The sequence below is a fragment of the Tupaia chinensis genome, unplaced genomic scaffold (assembly GCF_000334495.1).
Source record: "Tupaia chinensis unplaced genomic scaffold, TupChi_1.0 Scaffold000206_1, whole genome shotgun sequence".
In the NCBI taxonomy this organism is placed as follows: Eukaryota; Metazoa; Chordata; class Mammalia; order Scandentia; family Tupaiidae; genus Tupaia; species Tupaia belangeri.
Window position 1 is genome coordinate 2690988 of NW_006159681.1, and position 23586 is coordinate 2714573.

A 23586-nucleotide genomic window follows, 5' to 3' on the forward strand; every position below is an offset into this window, starting at 1 on the left:
CTAAACAGTGTAAGTTGAAAGTTTTTCTACTAAAATTAAAGTAGGATTCCCACCCTCACCAATTCTATTCAATATAGTATTTGAAATCTTAGAAGAATATGCAAGAGAAAGAAATAAATGGTATCCAAATTGGAAAGCAAGGAGTTCAATCATCCCTATTTGCAAACATGACTACATATTACAAACCCTAAAGATTTCACCAAAAGAAACTGACAGAAGTAATACATGAATTTAGTAAAGATGCAGGATAAAAAAAATCAATATACAAAATATCAGGAATATTTCTATACACTAACAAAAAACAAGTTTTAATTCCATTTACAATGTCTATGGTGTCAGTCCAGCACAGTGGTTAAGCACTGTGCAGAGGGAGTGGGCCCCACATGGCCAGCTGTGGTTTGAATCCCAGTATGGAGCTTGAAAAACATGCTAGGCACATGTGCATGCATGCCTCAAATCCTAGGAAATGGAGGAAAAATGCTTGCAGCATGACGACATATTAAAAATCAACTCAAAATGGATTTATGGCTTAAATATAAGACTCGTAAAGCTATTAGGACAAAAAGGGGGGGAGACCCCACATTAGTCGAGGCTACTATACTTTTTTGCATATAACCACAAAAGTACAAGAAACAAAAGCAAAAATAGACAAATGGGATTACACCAAACTAAAAAGCAAAGGAAATAATCAAGAATGAGGAGATAACCTATAGAATGGGAGAAGATAAACAAAGCTGTGTCTAAGAAGCAGTTAATATCCAAAATCTGTAAGGAACTCAAAACACCTCAGTAGCAAGAAAACAATCTGATCAAAAAGTAGACAAAGAACCTGAATAGACATTTCTCAAAAAGACATATGATGGCCAACATGTACATGAAAAGCTGCTCAACAACACTACCTACCAGGAAATGTAAATTCAACTACCCTGAAAGGTCATCTCACACTTGATAAATACTTAGAATTTTTATTTGCCAAGTAAATAAAATTTTTAAATTAAATGAAATACAGTTTTAACTATCTAGTTATAAATAAATAATGTAGGTAAATATACCTTAACATGTACAGTGATTTTTCTTTTGTTACATGCTATGTACAAATTCTTATATTCAAACTAAATTGAATTATTGCACATTTGCACATATTTTCAAGAAAGGACTTAGTCCCAGTAGCTTGAAAAACATGCCCAATTACCATAGTACAGTGGCAGTGCAATCCTCTGGCATGCTGGAAGCTATATGGAACATGGGGATGCAATTCCCAGGTCAATCTGCACATGGCAGGCTAGCTGAAAGGCTGGGGAGAAGGAGAGCATGGCATGAGACCCTGTTAAAGGTACCTGCCTTTCTCTCTGTCTCACTCGCTCATTAAATAAACAAGCATACAAACAAAAAAGGAACTGTAAAGGCACTCTGGTAGTTCTGAATGTGAATGCCAACAATGGAAAATCAGGAGACCTATGTGGCTCAAACAGACTGAATGCAGTTATAGGAGATGAGGTCAGAAACAGACTCAAGTTCATACAGAGCTTTGTAAGCTATAGCAACTAGTGTAGGGCTTAATCTGAATAAGAGGGGAAGCTGGTGGAGAATTGGAGCAGATGAATGACATAATGTGACTTAAGTGTAAAAAGATCACATTAACAGCTGTCTTGAAAACCACAGGTGGCAATGAGTGGAAGCCTGAAGGCCTACAAAACCCACGGGAGAGATGATTCAGCCTCGTGTCAATGTGAAAGTGGTCAGGTTTTTTGTACACACACACACACACACACACACACACAGGACTGTGGTTGAACATGGAAATAATGGGCACGGAACACAATGTATTACTGAAGATGAAAAGTAAAAGCAATGTTACAGCCAGGGGACTAATGGAGTAGATAAAACAGATAATTAAGTCCAAAATTCTATAAGCATAGTCAGAAGACAAATGACAAACAAGGAAAAAAAAATATCTGAAGTCACATCGCTGATAAAAGGGCTATTCTAATTTATACCGAGTTCCTCTGTTACTAAAAATAGTGAGAGTTTTGCCCCAAGTTACAGGGCAAAACCAGCAAGGACATCAATGGAGAATTCTTAGCAAGGAAACAAACAAAAAAAACCTAAATATGAAAAGATCCCCATCTCACACAAAGTAAGTTATCTATTTACAGAACTCCAAAAACCTCATACACACACATATATATATATGTATCTCTGCAATTTGAATCTGCAATCACAATTCTAGGAATTTAGTCTATAAATAAACTCCATATGTAACTTGAACAATCTGTAGTTTCCATTTTATTATTTTAATGAGTTATAATACTAAGGTTTTGAGTTGTTTTGTAATTAATGCATTTCTTCCTTAATGTCATATGGTTATTACTGAGTAAATAGGTATTGCCTGAGCTATCACGATGGCAGGTGTTGGGCATGCAATTCTGAACCAGACAGTCCCTACTGGACCAGCAGGTAGCTGGGTTCCACATGTATGACTATGTTGTTTGAGTCCTGTCCCCATGGCTTGAAAAACACACTACTTGGGGCCACAAGGCTTGAAAACACACTGATGATGTAGTGGTTAAGGTGCTGGATCCCACATGTGGACTCAAACCATCAAGCGCAGTTTGAGTCCCAGACCCGGGAGCTTGAAACTCATGCCAGATACGTGTACATATATGCATGCCCAGAATACCAAGAAGAGAATGAAGGGGAAGGGACTGTGGTATGGCCATCTTCCCTGAGGGATGATGTCTCACTTTCTCTTTCTCCATCTCTCTCTATCTCTCTGGCGAGTGCACACACTCTCTTAACAAAAAATCTCTTAAAACACACGCACACACATACACACACACACACACACTGGTTGCACACGCATGAATGCCCAAACTCCAGACAGGAGACTAGAGAAGAAGGAATTCCAGCATAGTCATCCCCCTTGGGAATGATCTTCCACTCTCTCTCTTTCTCTGTCTTTCTCCAGTGAGTGCACATGCCCTACAGCAAACTAAAAAGGAAAACAGTCTCTGCTTTTACCAGTCTACAATAAAGGAAAACCATAAACATCTAAACAAATTTTAAACTCAAATATTTTTGTCAATTAGAATTCCTAACTTATAACATAAGGCACTTTGCCTTGTTATAGAGAATTATCACTCTAAAGTTTGCAAATATATTAATATTAATGGAATGTACTGACTTTATAAGGTCTGTATCAGCTTAGGCTCTCTTTTCTAATTTTCATGTGTTCTTTCTTTATTATATGAACAAAGGTTTATCTATGCTAACTTAAGTCAATTTATATGGTATTTGGAATACATACATAGACAGATGGTCCAACAATAGTCAGCCTGCTTCTTTGGATTTTAGCAAGTTCCTTAGAACACAATCAAATAAAAATCTAAGAGTAGGATCCAGCTATGTGGTGCATGTTGCTAAGACCCTGTGCTTTCTTTAGTCTGGGGCCACATGGAAGTCTGGTTCAATTCCCAGGCCAACCTAAAGGTCAGGTGAGATCATGTTTGCCTGTAATCCTAGTGACTTTGAGAGGCTGACACAGGAGGACCATGAACCCTGGCCTGTCTCACTCCTTCTGACCTCAGCATCACGAGAACCTCCTGCTTCCATCTGGCTTTGCCACCTTCCTGTCCACCTTCCGTCTGGAAAGCCTTGCCCCCCAAGTGAGATCCCCATTTAAATATACAGGCATGGGGCCAGCAGATGGCACAGCAGCTCTGTCACTGGACTCTCACACGGCAGACTACGGTTTTAGTCCCGAACCTGGTGACTGAAAACCACTCCAAGCCCATATGTGTACATGGGACTGCAGCACGATCATCCCCCAGAGGGAGAGATCTCTCACTTTCCCTCTCACTATCTCTCTCTCTCTCTCTCTCTCCAGTAAGTGCAAGCACCCTAAGGCAAAAATCTCTATATAAAAATTAAAAAAAAAAAAAATACAACCACAACAGAACTGGTTTGGTTGAACACCAAGTCTGAAGGTCCCATTCATTCTATAGTCACAGTCATATCAGAAAGGCCATGTTGCTATAAGCCATTCACTAAATATGATGACTACTTTGCTAAGCATATGCTATTCCAAGAGTCTCTTTTTCCCATCGTATAATGATTCTTTATATATAAATCACTTCTCAAACCTAAAATCCAAATTCTCTAACAACACTTACATGTCTCAGAAGTATTTCTAGAATCCAGTTTAGAAGTTCTACTGATGCATTTTTTCTTTGTTCTTTCAGTAACTTATTTAAAAAATGTATGATATCTATCAACAGCTTCTCATCTTCGGTGCAAGCAGGAAGAACTTGTAAAAACCTATAACAAAGAAGACAATAATCACAGGTTCTAGCTCTTCAGAGTACACATGTTATCACTGTTCATCACAGAGATGTGCAAACTATCCATTTCTTGAGAACATATTTCATGGGAAAACATGTGGGCAAGGAACAACCAAAAATAAATAAATTCATTAATTAAAAACTGGGAAGTGACAGTTCCATAAGAAGCAAATGCCAAATTCAGAAAAAAATGTGAAAAGAATAACAAGGAGGTAAACCTGGTAATACTGTCTTGGTAAAGTTACTTTTTCATGTTGGAAATATCATGTTTCACTAACCAAAAGATTAATATTTCAAACCTAATTCTGACCAGGTAGGCACAGTAGACTTATGAAATGAGAAAAACATTTTGCATGGATGCTTTACAGTTTGTATTAGGCAAGAAGAACGCTGATGGCAAACTTAGGAAGGAATAGTGTTGTAAGTTCAGAGTAAAACGACATGAACAATTTTCTGAAGTTCTTAAAAGAAAAACTGGTTTAATAGAGTGAAGAGACTAGCAGACAAGAAAACTTTTTTGTTTTTTTAGAGAGGTTTATTTGCTATAGGGCACATGTGCTCACCAGAAAGACAGAGAGAGACGAAGAGACAGAAAGCAGGAAATCACCCCCACCAGGGGGGATGGCCATGCCACAATCCCATCTCCTCCATTCTCCTTTCAAGATCTTGGGCACCTATGCATATGTGCCCGGCATGAGTTTTAAGCCACCGGGTCCAGGACTTGAACCATGGTCGACTGCATAGGAGTCCAGTGACATAGCCAATATGCCAACGGCTGGTCCCAACAAGAGAACTTTTATAAAAAGAGAGAGTGTAGTAGGGCCAACCCCACAGCACAGTGGTTAAAAACTCCACAGCACAGTGGTTAAAAACTACACAGAGGAAGCCAGATCCCACATGGTCCACCAGGGTTTGAGTCCCAGCCTGAGTGGCCCAAGGCCCACGCTCATGCCCAAGATTCTGACAGGATGGAAAATTGGAGGAAATAAGGCCTGTAGCATGATTAAGCCTTTTGGGGTTCTTTTTTCTCTCTCACACATGTGCCCTCTGGAATTAAAAAGAAAGAGAGAGAGAGAGGTAGTTTGGAAGATTATTTTTAAAAGTCAATCAGGAAGATACAGTGAGATTCAATTTTATCTACAATATTTATTTTTATTTTATGAAAATCTAAAACAACTATATCAAAATGATAAGACCAACTGTAATACTAATCATAAATACCCAGCTTTTCCTGAACTTTGATCTTTTGTCGGGCTCTGTTCTAAAAGTGTAAAAGTATTTTTTCAATACTCATAGCAACCCCATGAAGTGGGCAGCTCCATTTTACACAGGAGAAAACTCAGGCAGAGATATGCCTAAGTAGGTTTTCCATGGTCAGAAAGGTTAAGTGTTAGAGCATGCATGCTAACCTATGCTAATCTAAGCAGTAAAGCCCCAGGGCTATATTATCCTGTATTTGTTAGTAATCTGGTTTTGACCATATTATTCTTTTATTTCCTTTATCTAAAATATCTGTCCCAAAATAACATTCAGTTGAGAAAGATGGCAAGTATAAGATTATAAAAAATGAGATTAGGAAAATATTCCAAAAGAATGAAAACGATTCTAAGAAGATGAAAGTTAACACTCATAAAGACTGAAAGAAGTCTTTCAGCATGTCCCACATAATCTTAAAAAAGCACCTCTGGGCCAGCAGGTAACATGGTGGTTAAGGTGCTCAATCCCATTTAGCTCACTCAACCGTTGGAGTCCCAGACCCAGCAGCTTGGAAAACACACCAGGCGTGTGCAGGCGTGCCCAAAATCCTTAGCAGGGAATGGAGGAAACAAGATGACAGCATGGCTATCCCTTCAGGGGATGATTTCTCACTTCCGCCCTTCTCTGTCTCTCTCTCTCTCTCTCTCTCTCTCTCTCTCTCTCTCTGGCAAACAAAGATGACATATTGCAAAAACCTAAAAAAAAAAAAAATACCAGAATAAAAATAAAAGAGCACTTCTGCTTCCTCACTTTACACCAGCCCCAAATCCCTTACAGCCACATGTACTATCTTTTTACTTCCTAAAAGACACTTAAACTCAGCGCTTTATTCCTTTGCCTGACATCTGTTCTTTCTTTTTTTTTTTTTGGAGAGGTTTTCGCTATAGGGTGCATGCGCTTGCCAGACAGACAGAGAGAGAGACATAGAGACAGAAAGCGAGAAATCACCCCCCAGGGGGGATGGTCACGCCACAATCCCTTCTCCTCCATTCTCCTCTCGGTATCTTGGGCACGCACGCACACGCGCCCAGCGTGAGTTCTAAGCCACCGGGTCCGGGATGCGAACCGCAGTCGACTACGGGGGAGTCCAGCGACATAGCCATTATGCTTACTGCTGGTTCCCGACATCTGTTCTTTCTTTACATTTAAGATTTTGTTGTTGTTTTGGGGTTTCTGTTTAGTATTTGTTGAATATGGCACTTTAGTTCTGAGGAGAAATAATCTTCCATAAGCGGTTGTAGTTGACTGATTATCAACTTAACATTTATACATACTCTGTGCTGTCCACCTATGGAAGTCCCATAGGAACTCCTACCATAAAAATGTGATGCTCACACAGTCCCTGCCACTGGGCAATCTGAACTACTCTACAGGCTTCCGATGTTCCACACTTTGAAAGTCTTTGTTTTACTTTGGAGTTATATATTATTTCTATGGCTTAAATACACAAGAGAAAAAAGCCAGTACAATCATCTCAAAACACAGTATCAACTTTATCTTAAACTTTTCTTTTGAAAAACAAAAATATATCAGATAAATTAACCTGTAGACATAATGCATGCTTCAATCGGCAAGAATATATAAAAGCAGTAGTGTGTTTATAAATTTTTAGCAACTGACTTGAGAAGTTGGGTGCTCATTTGTGTGTGTGCCAATTTCCACAGTGTAAATATCCTCACTATGGACAATTTCAAGTCACCGGTGCAGCACGGAGTTGTAAAGAGATGCACACTAGATACACCATCATGTGGGCTTTCCATAAAATAGGCATAGTGGATATAAATAACCTCAACGGCATAAATAACAGTAAAATGTTATAAGACAATTAGGAAGTAATGACTTTTCCACATTCAATACCTTTATTTTTTATATGATTTGTTTCACTGTAAGTTTACATGACTTTTCAGAATAACTGTTTAATGAACAACTTGCAAATATCCTAAAAATTTAACCATCGGCTCTCTCACAAAGCAGTACCAACTAATTTCAGCCAACCACCAGAAAAATCTTAATTAGATACCCCAATTGTTAAAGCTAAACTAAATGAAAGAGTTCAGATTTTGGTAACTCATTTGACCAAATATTTTGAAATTTCCATGCTTCATGTTTAATACAAAAGTTACATAATTTATCCTAGAGTCTCATGAAAACTAAAATGAAAAACTGCTCACAGCAGTTGCTCATCAGCCTTATTTCAAATGCAGCCCTCTGCTACCACTTATACACGTTAAATTTACAAGGTAGAGCCTTTCCAATAATTATTAATGGACATCCACATGGCAATCAACTTAGCAAAATTTAGGGTTTGGGGGGAAAAAAGAGAGAGAGAACTTAAGAACAAAACAAAACCAAAATAAAACAGCAGGTGGCAGGGGTACCAAACCTAGTAATGAATCCACTGCTTTCTCAACTTATTTATGACAAGGACAGGGATAAACATTCAGATTGCTTCGTTCATGCCTTATCCTAATTGTTTATTTTTGTGAGATAAAATAAAACTTTCTAAGATTACACAATACATAAAATTGTTACATATTAATAATCCTTCTAAAATGAAGTAAGTTAAAATTATTCCCTTATGCTATTACTATTTATTACAGGCAGCAAAAGTCCTAGTTTTTCTTTCTATACAATACATTTTCCCTCATGATTGCAACAGTAAGAATACATCCTCTGGTCATGAAAGGTTTAAGGATAAACCAAATACAAGTCAATGTAGTCTTTCAAGCCTTGAGCTTACACTGACCTGTTGAGTGCAGTGTGCCAAGCCAAGGCTTTCAAGGTAATCCCAGATGGGCCAGTGCCACCCTTTAAAGACAACCTGTCATTCAGAAGATAAAAACTCATTCTGGAGACAGCAGCCCTGACCTCCCTGTGGGCTGCAGCCTGAGCAATGGAATGGAAGCAGTCCTGCAGCCCACTGGCTGAGTGTGTGACCTTCAGAGTAAGGATATCCTCTGTGGACAACTTCAATGTATCTAGAAATCTGGAAAACAAAAACGAAAGCAGAAAGAGCAACATAAAGCCATTTAAATAAAAATCCACATTCATTTCTATTATGAACTCCTTTCCAGATGATGTTTTATCTTTATTTCCTTTTAATTAAAGGCTGACAGCTCAAAGAAATCTGGTGTATGTCAATATTAGGGTTATACACTAGGATTCCAAACGTTTTCATTGACTTTTTCCTCTGTATAGACACATCATTTTTATTCAGATGAGGTGAACACATTAGACTAATAAGGTATTTCAAAGTCATCATCACCACAGTGAAAACACTCGTATACTTATTATTAAGACTTTAACCCAGGGTACTTTTCCTAGTGATTTACACTTATTAACTAATCAAACATTATGTAATCTCTAAAATAACATAGAGTAAAATGCTTTCTTAAATTTGTGTGATACATTTTTTACTTACATTTTTAACCTTTTATTACTTTTAATTACACTTAATCACTGTACATCATTTAGTTTGTATCAGAATTTACCCAACATGAAATATAACTCAGATCAGTCCAGTTGAGAATACTATACACATCAACATCAACAGGTAACAAACCATTTCTTTTAAAATAATAAACACAAGTCATCTTTAAAACGAAGCATTACCTATTATCTAACTATTATCTTCAGTTAAAAAGCAGAATCACATGACGATATCAAGTGAACAAACTGCTTGACGTAAAGAAAAAACATAAGCTCTAACCAACGAATTACAATTAATCCATGAGTGCCTCACCAACTAAACAATAAGAGCTTACTCTTGGGCTCTGGTTTCGGAGTCCATCTGCTTCAGCAGATTTTCACTGCCGTGATACCAGGACAAGTTCCAGGCCATTCTCAGCATACCTGACACTGGTTTCAAGGCCAAGCAATCAGCAGATAATGGCAAAACTATGGCATAAGGACTTACAGCGTGGTGGCCAGTCACACACACTGGTAGGTGATACCTAAAGAAAATGTACACAAATAATTACAAAATTTTCAAATCTTACACGCTGATCCAAATGACACACCACAAATGAGGGCTTGCTCTATGCCTCCCATTCCACAATAATGCAAAGATCTCTTTTGTAGCCCCAGCTTTCATATAGCTACTATGCTATGCAGATTTCAATATTTTTTTAGCTTAAGGAAAATATTGCACTTAATTTAAAAAATTAACAGAAAATAATGTGAACATGGAGAGATTTTAGAAAGATCGCTACTCAAATGTTCTCGTTTCTTTTTTTTCCTTTTAAATTTCTTTATTTTATATTCATTCACTGTACATCGTCATAGCATATAAAATTCTATTTCCCATCCAGAATAGACTGTATATTGGCTTAATCAAGGATATTACCATACATGCTATCGTGAACGAATTTTGGCCCTTCTCTAAATTCCAATATTGTGTTCAACTCTTTCATGGGGTTCGCCACATTTCGTGCTATGTTGGAGTTGTTGCAGAGATAGCTAATGTTCCTTGATGTTAGGGCCCGTATAGTAAACTGGACATAAAAGGCGTTCAGCTAAAATATGATGCCTACTTTATGTCAAACACTGTTATCTATTAGTCATTCACAGTCACATGGCCCACATTAGATACACATTTTACACATGCTCAGAATATGACTCCAACAAGTTAAATGAACTGCTGTGATCACAGAGGTCACTAAGTGATTGAATTCCAACTTATTATGCTCACTTTTACGAGAACATGGGTTACAACAATAAACTTAACAAGAGAACCCAGAAATATTTTTATAAATGAAGGGATTCAATAGCAATCTCTTTTAAACCAAAGTTAATATTAATAAAATGGTTTTTAATAGGACTACAATTCTCAGTGTAGCTATCTTTTATATAATTTTAAATTTTACTAATAAAACACATCACATATTCCTCATTTAATATATCATAGTCAACTCCTTACCAATAATAAGAAAATAATCATACAAGTTCGCATAGTGAGATACTCTACACACACTGGCCTAATACACAAAAGAGTTGATCTAATAAAGGAAAAGGGGACGGAGGAACTCTTCTAGAAAAAGTGGGACAACAGCTAGTCTCATGATGCAATGGCACTGCACTGCTCAGGAGAAGTCGCATCCCACTCTGAGACCACAGCTCAAATGCCTGGCCAAGCTGGACTGAAACACACCAGGTACACGAAGAGGAACTCAAGATCTAATGGGCTACAGGACAAGAGGACGGGGATCAGTGTGACCAAATCCTACAGAGCGCCCTTCCCTTTCTCTCTCTCTCTCTTTTTTTATTTTTTCTTCTTTTTTTGGAGAGGTTTTTGCTATAGGGCGTGTGCGCTCGCCAGACAGACAGAGAGAGACAGAGAGACAGAAAGCGAGAAATCACCCCCCAAGGGGGATGGCCACGCCACAATCCTTTCTTCTTCATTCTCCTCTCGGGATCTTGGGCACGCACACACACGCGCCCAGCGTGAGTTTAAGACACCAGGTCCAGGACTCGAACCACGGTCGACTATGTGGGAGTCTAGTGACATAGCCACTATACTAACTGCTGGTCCCTCTCTCTCTCTCTTTTTCTCTCTCTGTCATGTCCACATGTGCATGCAGTAGCAAGTGCACACGCATTCAATCATAAGTAAACAAGGAAAATATTTAATGAAAAAAGCCAGTCAAGCAATTTGCACTTCTAGCTATGAATGAAAATCCTGTATCAGACCAGCAGGTGGTGTGGTGGCTAAGGCAGCTGAATCCCACATCCCAACTGCACAGTTCAAGTCTGGGACCCTGTGACTTGAGAAATATGCTGGGTACATGCACACTTGTGTCCAAAATACCAAGAGGCGAGAGAGGTGGAGAGGAAGGAATTGCAAAATGAGCATGTCCCACAGGGACGAGGGATTCGTTTCTCACTCTCCCTCGTCTCTCTCTCTCCAGCAAGCATACACAACCTCTAGCAAAATTATTAAGTGAGAAAAAAAAAAAAACCTGTATCAATCATAATAATACCCAAATGAGGACAAATAGAAAAGATAGAACCTACATTCTCCAAAACTCTCCCCTATCAGTATTTTCTAATTCTAAAATGAGCCCAGGGATAACAGGTCACGCAAAAAAGCAGCACTTCAGAGCTTTGGTAGCCAAATAGGGTTAGGGGCACAAACACTGATGTTTGAGACTTGCCAAGAAGTGGGAGGGCTGGTAAACACCCCAACCTAAACCAGTTTAAATATCAGAGGACTGTGCTCTAGAAGAAAGAGCAAACCACAAAATAGATCAGCCTTTATGAAAACTGAAACTCATCTCTGGATCACCTTGTTTCAGCCCCTGACTGAATCCAATTCCCTTGACCATAATCTAACTCAAGCCGGGAGAAAATTAAATCATCTGCGAAGAGAGATAATGTCATCCACAGTCTCGACAACTATTCATTTGGCAGATGCACTATTTTCTCAGACATCACTAGCATGCCAGGGACAGAACAAAATGACTTAAAAAAAGGAAAAAAGCCGCTAGATGCAGACAAGAGATGACCCAGATACTGTGGCTATTAGATAAGAATTTCAAATATGACTGTGATTAACGCATTTGAGAAAATCATGGCATGATGGAGAATTTCATCAGAGAACAGAAAGCCCTGAAAATAAACCAACGCAAATTTTAGAAATGAAAGATACACTGGAAATTGAAAAGTCAATAGATGAGTTTAATGCGATATGTGATACAAATAAAAAGTAATGGAAGAAAGGTTATCAGAAAATAACCAAACTGGGCAATCCCAGAGATAGGACCAACAAGCAGGCCCAAGCCAAGCCACTTGGCTTGAGTTCATCAGTAGGGACCCCTGCCCAGCCTATGGTGGGGGAGGAGGTGCTCTCCAGCCTTCCAGAACCAATACCTGGGTGAGTTTGCATGCCCAGAATCCAGAGAGGAGAACAGAGGATAGAGTACTGTGGCATGACCACCCCTCCGAGGGTGATTTGTCATGTCCCCCAAACCCCCTGTCTCTGTCTCTCTCTGGCAAGAGCACATGCTCTAAAGTAAAAACCAAAAAAACCTCTCGAAACAAACCTCTTTGCAAGAAAATGAATCTAAAGACATGGAGAAGCTAAAACTACAAGAATAGAAAAAATACATAACATGGCACCTTTGTCATAAATCTGTTAGCTGTATGTTGCTGGATTTATTTCTGTATCCTCTACTCTGTTTCATAGGTTCATGTATCTATTTTTGTGTGCCAGACCATGTTGTTTTGTTTCTTATGCCTTTGTAATATATTTTGAAGTCAGGTACTAAGATGTCTCCAGTTTTATCTTTTTTTGTACAGTACTGCTTTGGAATAAGGAAGTCTTTAGTGATTCCAGATGAATTTTGTGTTACTGTTGTTATACTATATTGTACTTTATTATAAGTTTTTATAAATTCAATCACTGTATATCATTACAGCTTGCAAAATGAATTTTCCCAGTATGAATACACTGTATATTAGTCCAGTTAAAGATATTATCATACATGCTATTAAAACAGATAATTTTCCATTTTTGTGTCCCTTAAATATCTTGCTTCTTTCTTTTTTCCCTTGATTCCCTTCCTCTTGCCCTTCCCCATTTCCCACCCTCCTCCCACATTGTCTCTAGTATCTACAATTGTTCTTTTCAATTTTTGTAAAGACTGTCACTGGTATTTTGAAAGGAACTGCATTAAATTATAGTTAAATTAAGTTTTGGCAGTATCAAAATTTTAACTATAATGATTTCCAAGACATGGAATCAACATAAGTACCCAACAGCTGAGGACTGGGGAAAGAAAATGTGGCACATATGCATGCTTGGGATACTACTTGGTCATAAAGAACGATAATCTCCTGCCATTTGACACAAAATGGACAGACCAAAAAGATACACTATTAAGTGAAAAAAGCCAGGCTATAACAGACAAACACCATTATGCCCCCACTTAATATAGTCGATGGTTATCACTTCACAACAAAAGCTATAGAATGCAATAGAATAACATAAGAGAGAATAATCCTAGGTACTACAAATTACACAGTGAGGGAATTAAAGCAAAAAATAATTAATAGACACAAAACCATATATCCTTGACTTGATTAGCACACATTGTATATACATACTTTAAAAACCACACTGTGGGGACCAGCAGATGGCATAATGGTTACATTGCCAGGCTCCCTCATAGCTGACCACAATTTTTAAGTCCCAAACCCAGTGGCTTGAACTCAAGTTGGGCGCATGTGCATGCTGCCCAAAATCCCAAGAGGAGAGTGGAGGAGAAGGGATTGCAGCATGCCTATCCACCGGACGGTGATTTCTCACTTTCTGTCTTCTGTCTCTCTCTGTCTCTCTGGCAAGCACACGTACCCTATAGCAAAAATCTCTCTTAAAAAAAAAAAAGCTGTACTCCACAAAGATGTACAATGATTATATGTAAATCAGGAATTACAATTAAAAGGAAAACATTTATCACACAAACTACTAACCAATAAATGCTGGTGAAGCTACACTAAAATACATAGAGCAGAATCTATATGAAGAAGCATAGTTACAGATACAGTGGTATGCTTTATAAAGATAGAAACAACTTAAAAAAAATATATAAAGACCTGAATTTTCTATAAAGCTAAATTGCATAATCTCAAAATACAGATGCTTCTCAATTTATAAGGGTTTTATGTACTAATAAAACAACCATAAGTTGAAAGTATAAGTCAAAATGTACTTAATAATCTGATAAACCCATTGTAAAGTCAAAATATTATTAAGTCAAACCACCGTAAGTCCAGATACACTTCAAGAGTAGACAGAGAGAAGAAATAGCACAATTAATAAACTTAACTCATTTGATATATATAGAACAATGCACCCAACAATTATGTATATACATTATTTATTACTTTCAAATATACATGAACATTTAATAAACTGACTATATGCCAGGTCACAAAGGAAAATCCAACAGAGTCCATACACTTAAAATCCCAGAAAATATTTTCTAATGATGAAGATATTGAGCTAGATGGCAATAATTTAAAAAAAGAAAAAAGAAAATCATAAAGTTTTATAAACTAAGTCTTCAACAGTCACCCCAATAACTCTAAAAAAAACCCATGGGTTAAGGGAAAAAACACTATTAAATTAGAAAAAATTATAAAGGATAATAAAATATGGTATATCAAATTTGTAGAAGCTATACTTAGAAACACCAAAAACTTTGGGATCAGCAGTTAGCGTAATGGCTATGTCGCTGAACTCTCCAAGTAGTCGACCGTAGTTCGAGCTCTGGACCCGCTGGCTTAAATTCACGCCGGGAGTGTGTGCGTGCGTGCCCAAGATCCCGAGAGGAGAATGGAGGAGAAAGAACTGCGGTGTGGCCATCCCCCCTGGGGGGGGTGATTTCTAGCTTTCTGTCTCTCTGTCTCTCTCTGTCTTTCTGGTGAGCGCACGCGCCCTATAGCAAAAATCTCTACAAAAAAAAAAGAAAAAGAAATACCAATAGCTTTAAAGTAAAGAAGGTTAACAATCAATATCTAATCATTCAATAGGTTAAAAAACAATGCAAGTTAAGTCTCAGTAACAGAGAAGGAAGTAATAAAAAGCAAGGGTAATACATCAGAACCAGCTTGAGACAGCACTAATACATCTACAAGGCAACAGCAATTTTCTAAATGATAACATTACTGGAAATAAAGCACAAAACTCTTTCTCATCTCTAAGGACAACTTCGACCTTGAGCTAACAAACTTTCTGGCCCTTTTTCCCAGGGAAACCAAATATAGAATGTCAACAAACTTCTGATGTTCTTTCCTTGTGGTGAAAATGACCCCCCACTTCTGGATTGGAAAGTCTGGGAATAAACATGATGCATAATGGGAGACCGCAGTTCTCAGCAACCCTGAGCCCTAGAGCTGGTGCAAGCAAAATGCCTTGGAAGGACCTGGAAACTACGCCTACGACACACAAACTACAGTTCTTATTTTCTACTTGGAACATGAGGCTTCTACGCTAATCTGGTTCCAGTACCTACAAATGTGATTTCATTGTTAGCATGACCACTGTAGTCATTTGAGTTTTATTAGTTAGCCAAACCAAAACCCATCAAGACAGTAATGAAAATACCAAAGGCTAGTAAGGCTGCAGGACAGCAGACACTCTCACACTGCTAGCAGAAATGTTACCAGACACGGCCGCTTTGAATTCTGTCTGGTAGTATGTTCTAAGGCTAAACATATAAACATACTATATCCCAGAAACAACAGAGTGTTCTTAGCAGTCATTTATTTGTAGTAGCCTAGAACAGAGAATAAACCAAATGTCTGTAAGAAAATAGTAATCAAACTGTCATGCATTGTTTCATAGAATACTACACAAAAATGAAAACAGTCCAACTATCGCTTCATGTATTGATATGAAAAAATCTCTCCAGGTTCAGCAATAGAAGCCATACACACAGACTCACTCTATACAGTTCAAAAACCAGTAAAAACAATCGACATTCTCAGAAACTAAAGTAGGACTACATTGTTGAGGTGGAGAAAGGTAATGGGGAAGAAGAAAAGGGTCTCTGACCTACTAGTAATGTTCTGTCTCTCAACCTGTGTGTTAGTGATGCAATGTGTTTGTTCAGAAAAATTCTTGGACCATACACCTATGATGACTCATGAACTTTATGTATGTATATAAGTCAATAACAACAAAGAGAAAGTCTACAGAGACATGAAAACCAAATGTAATATATGACTTCAACTGGATCCTGTACTTTGAAAAAGAAAAAACAATCTATAGGGATACTGGGAGATAATCTGAGAAATCAAGTCATCTTACAGAATTATTTTAGATTTTGTTAGATGTGATCATGCTGTGGAAGTGCATGTTAATGTATACAGTAAAATGAAAAAATTCATTTTCAAATGATGAGATGGAGAAATAAATGCAAATTAAACAGCACATACAGAGAGAGAACTCATTAGTCCCATGTGTTAACAACTGAAGATTCGAGGCTCAAGGGCATGCAAATGTGCACTGTATAGTGTTTTCAAATTTTGTAGACTTAAACAGCATCTAATAAAAAGGTCAGTGACAGAGAAGTATACTTGACTAAAATCTCCAACGTACCACTGGGAAGGAAACACAAAAGTACTGTAAGTATTGCAACTTAAATGCTAAATAAAAGTGGTGACAAATTACGGATCTTGATTTCCATTTCTGTAACAAAATTTTACCCTTCAAGAAAAGAAGAATAAATAAATCCTTTACCTTCTAAAAACTGAAACAGGCAAACTGAAGACTGATGGCAAAGAAGGTTTATCGGGAGGACTAATGGACCTATTTCATAAAAGAAAACAAAGAGAAAGAAACGACTGAATAAGCCATAGTTTCCAACAAATATAATCTGCTTTACTTTTACCAGAAATAAAATCAAGAGTTGTAACGGGATTTACCAGGTACTAAGTTATAAGTTATAGCATGTTTGCTACTACCTGCGTTTGTTTAAACTTGTCTAGAAATAAATTCCACATGATAAGTTATCCCCTGAATGTGGTACTTATACTTGCAGGTGGGCTCTGTGCATCCCATCGCATGATCATACTCAAGGTCAGTGTTAGTCAGATTATCATCCTAAATTTCTTTCTGTTTCTTAGAAAATAATAAAATATTAAAAAATGCAGCGTGGAAGATATGTACTCAAACATATTAAAGAAAAATCACTACAGTAATGTTTAAATTTTGTACTTAGTAATGTTCAGAAATAGAATTTCAGGGTGACTGTTTGAATAGCTTTTTAATAGCGCTTACTCAAAGCAAAAGTCGTACCACGTATGTCTAGTATGGAAAGCACACGCTGCGGTAAGAGTACATCGGAAACCTTAGGTAAGCGACTATCATGAGTTAAAAACGTGTAAGATCTTATAGCTCACCACATATCCATTTGTGATACTTCATCAAATAACAGAAGACAAAATAATGCTCCAACTTCAGTCACGACAGTACAATCTTCGTGAAATATCAAGGAAACTGAGGAGTGAAACAAGCACAACTTTAGAAAATACTTTTACTTCCAGAGAGAAAGAACTTCAAATTTAAGATATCTAAACTTGAATGGAAGAGAAATGCGATGTTTACCCAGCTAAACTGACATAACTGAAACACTGGTTTTCAGGCTTGGCCTGGAGAATGCAGTTTCTGAGATGGCAGGTTTAGTGGAGAGCCCGTGATTCTGCATGTGTAACAGGTAACTTCCCAGAAATGCAGACACCAGTTGTCCTGGATCACACCTGCAGATCCACTCACTAGACACTGTCTCATTTACATAATCAGAAGAGCAAACTGATACAGCTTCTAGGAAGGTTTTGTCAAATCACATAATTCTAGCTAAAGTTCCCTCACTGAAAGATCTTCCTATTTTATCATTTTGCCCTTTACTACAAACATGTTATCATAGAGCTTATATTTGACTTTATGATGCTATTGTTTGTGTTATGTTGTTTTGGGTTTTGTTCCATGTCTGTTATGTCAAATGATGGAAAGGAGAAATGTGCTGAAATAATAGACATAACGCTAGCCCTACCACATGTGATTTACATGTAGCCTGGTCAAATCTGCAACATTAATAAGCCTGTTTCACTTCTAAACTGTTCCCAGTGCTATCATTTTTCAGTGCTTAAAACCTATGAAATCTAAACAAACAGGTATCATGGTTGTACTAATCACACAATAAGAATCATAACATAAAACAGAGTTAGCAAATTCAGAGAAACAAAAACAAAAAATGAGTTTTGAAAAACAGCTATTTTCCCTAAGGGCAATGAAGAAAAGAAAAAGTACACAGCTGACATGATCAGAAATAGCAATAAACTGGGACCAGCAGTTAGTGTAATTGTTATGTCGCTGGCCTCCCACGTAGTCGACCACGGTTCAAGTCCCAGACCCGGAGGCTTAAACTCACGCCGGGCGCGTGTGCATGCTTGCCCAGGATCCTGAGAGGAGAATGGAGGACAAGGTATTGCGGCGTGACCATCCCCCCTGGGCGGTGATTTCTCGCTTTCTGTCTCTCTGTCTCCCTCTGTCTATCTGGCGAGCGCATGAGCCCTGTAGCAAAAACCTCTCCAAAAAAAAAAAAAAAAATAGAAATAGTAATAAACCAAAGGTAAAAAAAATAGAGAAACATGAGAATTTAATTTATGACAAAATAAATGTTTCATATTATTAAAGAATGAGTGACAATATTCCCAAATACAAAAGAAAGTGTTGCAATACAAATGCCTACAACATAAACAGAAAAACAGACTTAGATCACTGCCTTGCACTATATGCCATCATCAATTCTACAGAGATAAAAGATGTTATTTTTTAAGAACACTATAAAACATATTAGGAGAAAGTACAGAGTCTATGTTTCCAATTGGAATTGAGATGACTCTCATTTCACAACATGATGCAAACCCCAACTGCCACAACAGAAAAGCTTTATATAGATTTTTCTTTTTCTTTTTTTTTCAGATTTTTTTACCATATGGTGTATGCGCTCACTGGAAAGAGACAAAGAGAGGGAAAGTGAAAAATTAGCCCCCCAGGGGGATGGCCATGCTGCAATCACTTCTCCTCCACTCTCTTCTTGGGGCTTTGGGCGCACATGCATATGCATCTGGCATGATCTCCAAGCTGCTGGGTCTAGGACTCAAATCCTAGTAAGCCATATGTGAATCCACTGCCTTACCACTACACCATGTGCTGGTCTCCCTATATATTTCTACAAAAGACTTAAACTTATTGAAAGATATAATAGTATACACATTAGAAAGATAAAAAGATTGGTAGAAAAACATATCTTTAAATCAAGCATAAGAGGGACCAGCAGGTAGCACAGTGGTTAAGGTGCTGGACTGCCATGTGGCTGACTGTGGTTAGAGTCCTGGACTGACAGCTTGAAACTCTCAACGCCAGGTGCCTGTGCATGATACCCACAATCTCAAGAGGAGAATTGAGGAAAAGAGATCGTGGCATGGCCATCCACCCTGGGGAGTGATTTCTCACTTTCTGTCTCTCTGTCTCTCTCTCTTTCTCCAGCGAAGACATGCACCCTATAGCAAAATTCTCTTAAAAAGAAAAAAAATCAAGCATAAGAGTAATATCAACATTATAAAAAAAAAACAAAAATATGCAAGCTAGCAGGTGGTATGGTGGTTAAGGCACTGGATTCTATAGGCCAACTCTGTGGATCAAGTAATAGACCAGTGGCCTAGAAAACACACTAGGCTTATATGTGTATGTGCCCAAAATCCCAAGAAAAGAAAGGAGAAGGGATTGCAGTGGAACCATCTCCCCTGGGGGATGATTTACCTTTACCACTCTCTGTTTCTGTCTCTCCCTGGTGAGAACACTGACCCTATGGCACAAATATTGAAAGAAAGAGAGAGAGAGAGAGAGAGAGAGAGAGAGAGAGAGGGAGAGGGAGAGGGGGGGAGGGAGGGAGGAAACACTGCAGGTAACTAAAGAGTTGAATACAACAGAAAAAAAGGCAATTTATATAATAAAAAGTTTCAACATATAATAAACATGAAGATAATCAACTGCACTAAAATTAAAATAGCAAAATAAACAATGAGGGCTAGTCCCATAGCCTGGTGACTGAAGAGCCAGATACCACTTAAAAACTATGTCAGACGTGCGTATGTGTGCCCAAAATCCCAACAGGATGGAGACACGGAGAAGGAATTCCAGGGTGACCATGACCCATCACAAGGTGCTTTCTCCCTCTATCTCTAGAGAGTATACACTTCCTGTGGCTTGTTAACAAAAATATAAAAATAAAAAAGAAGGAAAAAAGCAATGATATAGTATTTTCACCTATAAGATTAAAGAAAAATTTCAAATGGGACACATTCAATGTTGGCAAAAGTTATGAAGATATACTTTTTTAAAAAAAGAACTATTTTATTTAACTTTATTTATTTATTTATTTTAATTTGACTAGAGAGGGACAGAGCAAGAGAAAGAGAAAGAGGGGGAAAGTGAGAAAGCAAGGTCTGGGACTTGAACCACAATTGGCCATGTGAGCATCCAGCACCTTTAAACAATATGCCACTTGCCAGCCCTGATACACTGTTTTGTTTTCTGGTTTTTTTAAGAGGTTTTTTTTTTGTTGTTGTGTTTTATTTCCCTTAGGGCATATGCACTCACTGGAAAGAGAGAGACATAGACAGACAGTGAGAGAAAAAGTGAGAAATCACGCGCCAGAAGAGATGGCCACACTATAATCCCGTTTTCTCTATTCTCCTCCCAGGATCTTGAACACGCACTCACATACACCCAGCATGATTTTCAAGCTTCTGGGTCTGGGACTTGAATCAAGGTTTGCAATGTGGCGACGTAACTGCTATGCCATCTGCTGGTCCCAAAGATAAATCTTTTTTAAAACCACTTTTAAACATTTTTAAAATTTGCAGAGAAATTTAACCATATCTTTCAACATCCTGGACCCGGACATTTTTACAATTATAACGTACACATAAAGATTATGCAACATGACTACCGTCACAGCGAAAAATACGAAACAAATATCCAGTAATGAGCAAACTAAAGCTCTGTGACACCAGGCACAAGTTTTTCAGGATTTTTGGTGGCTGGTTTTTTGTTTTTTTTTTTCCATTTTTAAGAAGGTAGATTTGGGGCCAGCAGGTGGCATGGTGATTAATGGTGCTGGACTCCCACATGGCCAATTACAGTTCAAGTCCTAGACTGGGAAGCTTGCTTTCTCCTTTCCATCTCTCTCTCTCTCTCTCTCTCCCACTCCCTCCCTTCCTTCTTCCCTCCCTCCCTCTCTCTCTGGTCATATGAAAATAAATAAATAAATAAAGTTAAATAAAATAATTTTTTTAAAAAAAGAAAAAAATAGAAGGTAGAGTCATATATAATAATATGGAAATATATTCAGGATACTTTCAGTTGAAAAAAGGAACCAATACAATATTCGAGTGTCTAATATGAAAAAAACAACTTGTGTGTGTAGAAAGGATCATCTTTTTTTTTTTTTTTTTTGAGAGGTTTTCTCTATAGGGCGCGTGTGCTCACCAGACAGACAGAGAGAGACATAGAGACAGAAAGCGAGAAATCACCCCCCAGGGGGGATGGCCACGCCCCAATCCCTTCTCCATTCTCCTCTCAGGATCTTGGGCACACACGCACATGCGCCCGGCGTGAGTTTTAAGCCACCGGATCCGGGACGCGAACCATGGTTGACTACGTGGGAGTCCAGCGACACAGCCATTACACTAACTGCTGGTTCCCTAGAAACAATCATCTTGACAGTACATCCCTAAAGTAACTAAAACATCCTTCTTCAGAGAAATTCAGAAGAGGAAGAAATGAAAACTTTTAGAATTTCCTTCATGTAGGTTGAATATCCTTTATCCAAACTGCTTGGAAAGAAAAAGTGTTTCAAACTTCAGATATTTCTGGATTACTAATATACATAATGAGATTTCTTAGGAAGGGACTCAAGTCTAAATATGAAATTCATGTGTGTTTCATATGCACCTTATACACATATACACCTTATAAACATAGCCTGAAGGTAAAGTTACGCAATTTTTTTTTTTCAATGCTTTGACTGAGACTAGCCACATGAAATCAGATGTGGCTTTTTTTTTTTTTTAAGAGTTTTTTGCGTTAGGGTGTGTGCCCTAAGAGAGAGAGACAGAAACAGTAAGAAGGAAAGTGAGAAATCACCCTCGGGGGGGCAGGGCGGGTAGCCACACAGCAATTCCTTCCCTTCCCCATTCTTCTACGGGAATCTCTGGCACGCACGCACACATGCCTGGCATGATTTTCACGTCATCAGGTCCAGGATTCAAAATATGGTCAGCCATGTGGGAATCCAGTGACATAACCACTAAGCACTTTGCTGGCCCTGGGTGTGGAATTTTCCACATGTAGCATCAAGCTAGTGCTATAAAAATTTCAAATTTGTGAGCATCTTAGACTTCAGGCTTTGGATTACAGATGCTCCACATTGCTGGAAATTTTACTCGAAGGATATGTAACTCAGCAATTGTTTAAGCAACAACAAATAAACAAAGGTAAGAAAGTCTGGGTTCCTCTGTCCCCACTGTTACGTGGTTATGAACTTGGCCAAGTTACTAAAGCTCTCGACCTCCATTTCCTTGCTGCAGGATGGGTATGATAAATGATTTCTACATTAATTTCTAACCCCGGCATACAGTATAGAATTCTGCAATGATACAAAGTTCATCATTCAAAGTAGTGTATCTGAGAGGTTAATCACTGTACCCCTGCAATTTATTCCCCTTGCTATGGACAGAATAATCTTTCTAAACACATATTCCCCTGTTTAACAATCTCAAATGACTCTTCAATGCTGTTTAATAAAACAACCAGACCTGCATGAATTGCCCTCCACCCTCAACCTACCACTTTACCTTCTCCCCAGACTCTCCCAAGCCCAGCCTTCCCTGAGCAATCACCATCTCAAATATATCGTCCTCTCTTACACATAACCATAGCTCCCAGCATGTGACATTAATCCTGTCTATTGAACTACTTATTTCTAATTCTAGCTGAAGTTGTGGCATGCCCTGGAAATGTTCTCTGATTCTTCTCTGCCACCCAATCTATTCAGCACGTCCCCTGACACCAAGAATCCCACTCTTATAAGTATTGTGCTATGTCACAAATGTTCTTGTTAGTCTCCCACTCTATTATAATCCTCATGAAAGTCATTTATCAAGTTTATCAACCTAACTCTAGGGCACAGCACTATACCTAAGCCACAGTATGTGCTCAATAAATGTTCGGTGAGGGGGGACAGCCCGTGGCATAGTACTTAAGGTGTGGCTGACCACAGTTCAATTCCCAGACCCTGGAGGGTTGAAAATCCATGTTAAACACATGTGCATATGTGCCCAAAATTCTGAGAAAAGATGGAAGAGAAGGGATTAGGGCTTAGTCATTCTCCTGGGGAGGGGGGTGATTTCTCACTTTTCT

General features: G+C 38.2%; 1 protein-coding gene across 1 annotated transcript in view; it reads right to left on the reverse strand.

Annotated features, from left to right (window-relative positions):
• The window catches only part of RTTN (rotatin), a 181333-nt gene that overhangs the window by 101828 nt on the left and 55919 nt on the right, over nt 1-23586 (reverse strand). Inside the window, 5 exon segments of the mRNA XM_006147227.3 lie at nt 4173-4317; nt 8344-8583; nt 9362-9550; nt 16840-16908; nt 17502-17598. Coding sequence (XP_006147289.1) covers nt 4173-4317; nt 8344-8583; nt 9362-9550; nt 16840-16908; nt 17502-17598 — 740 coding nt within the window.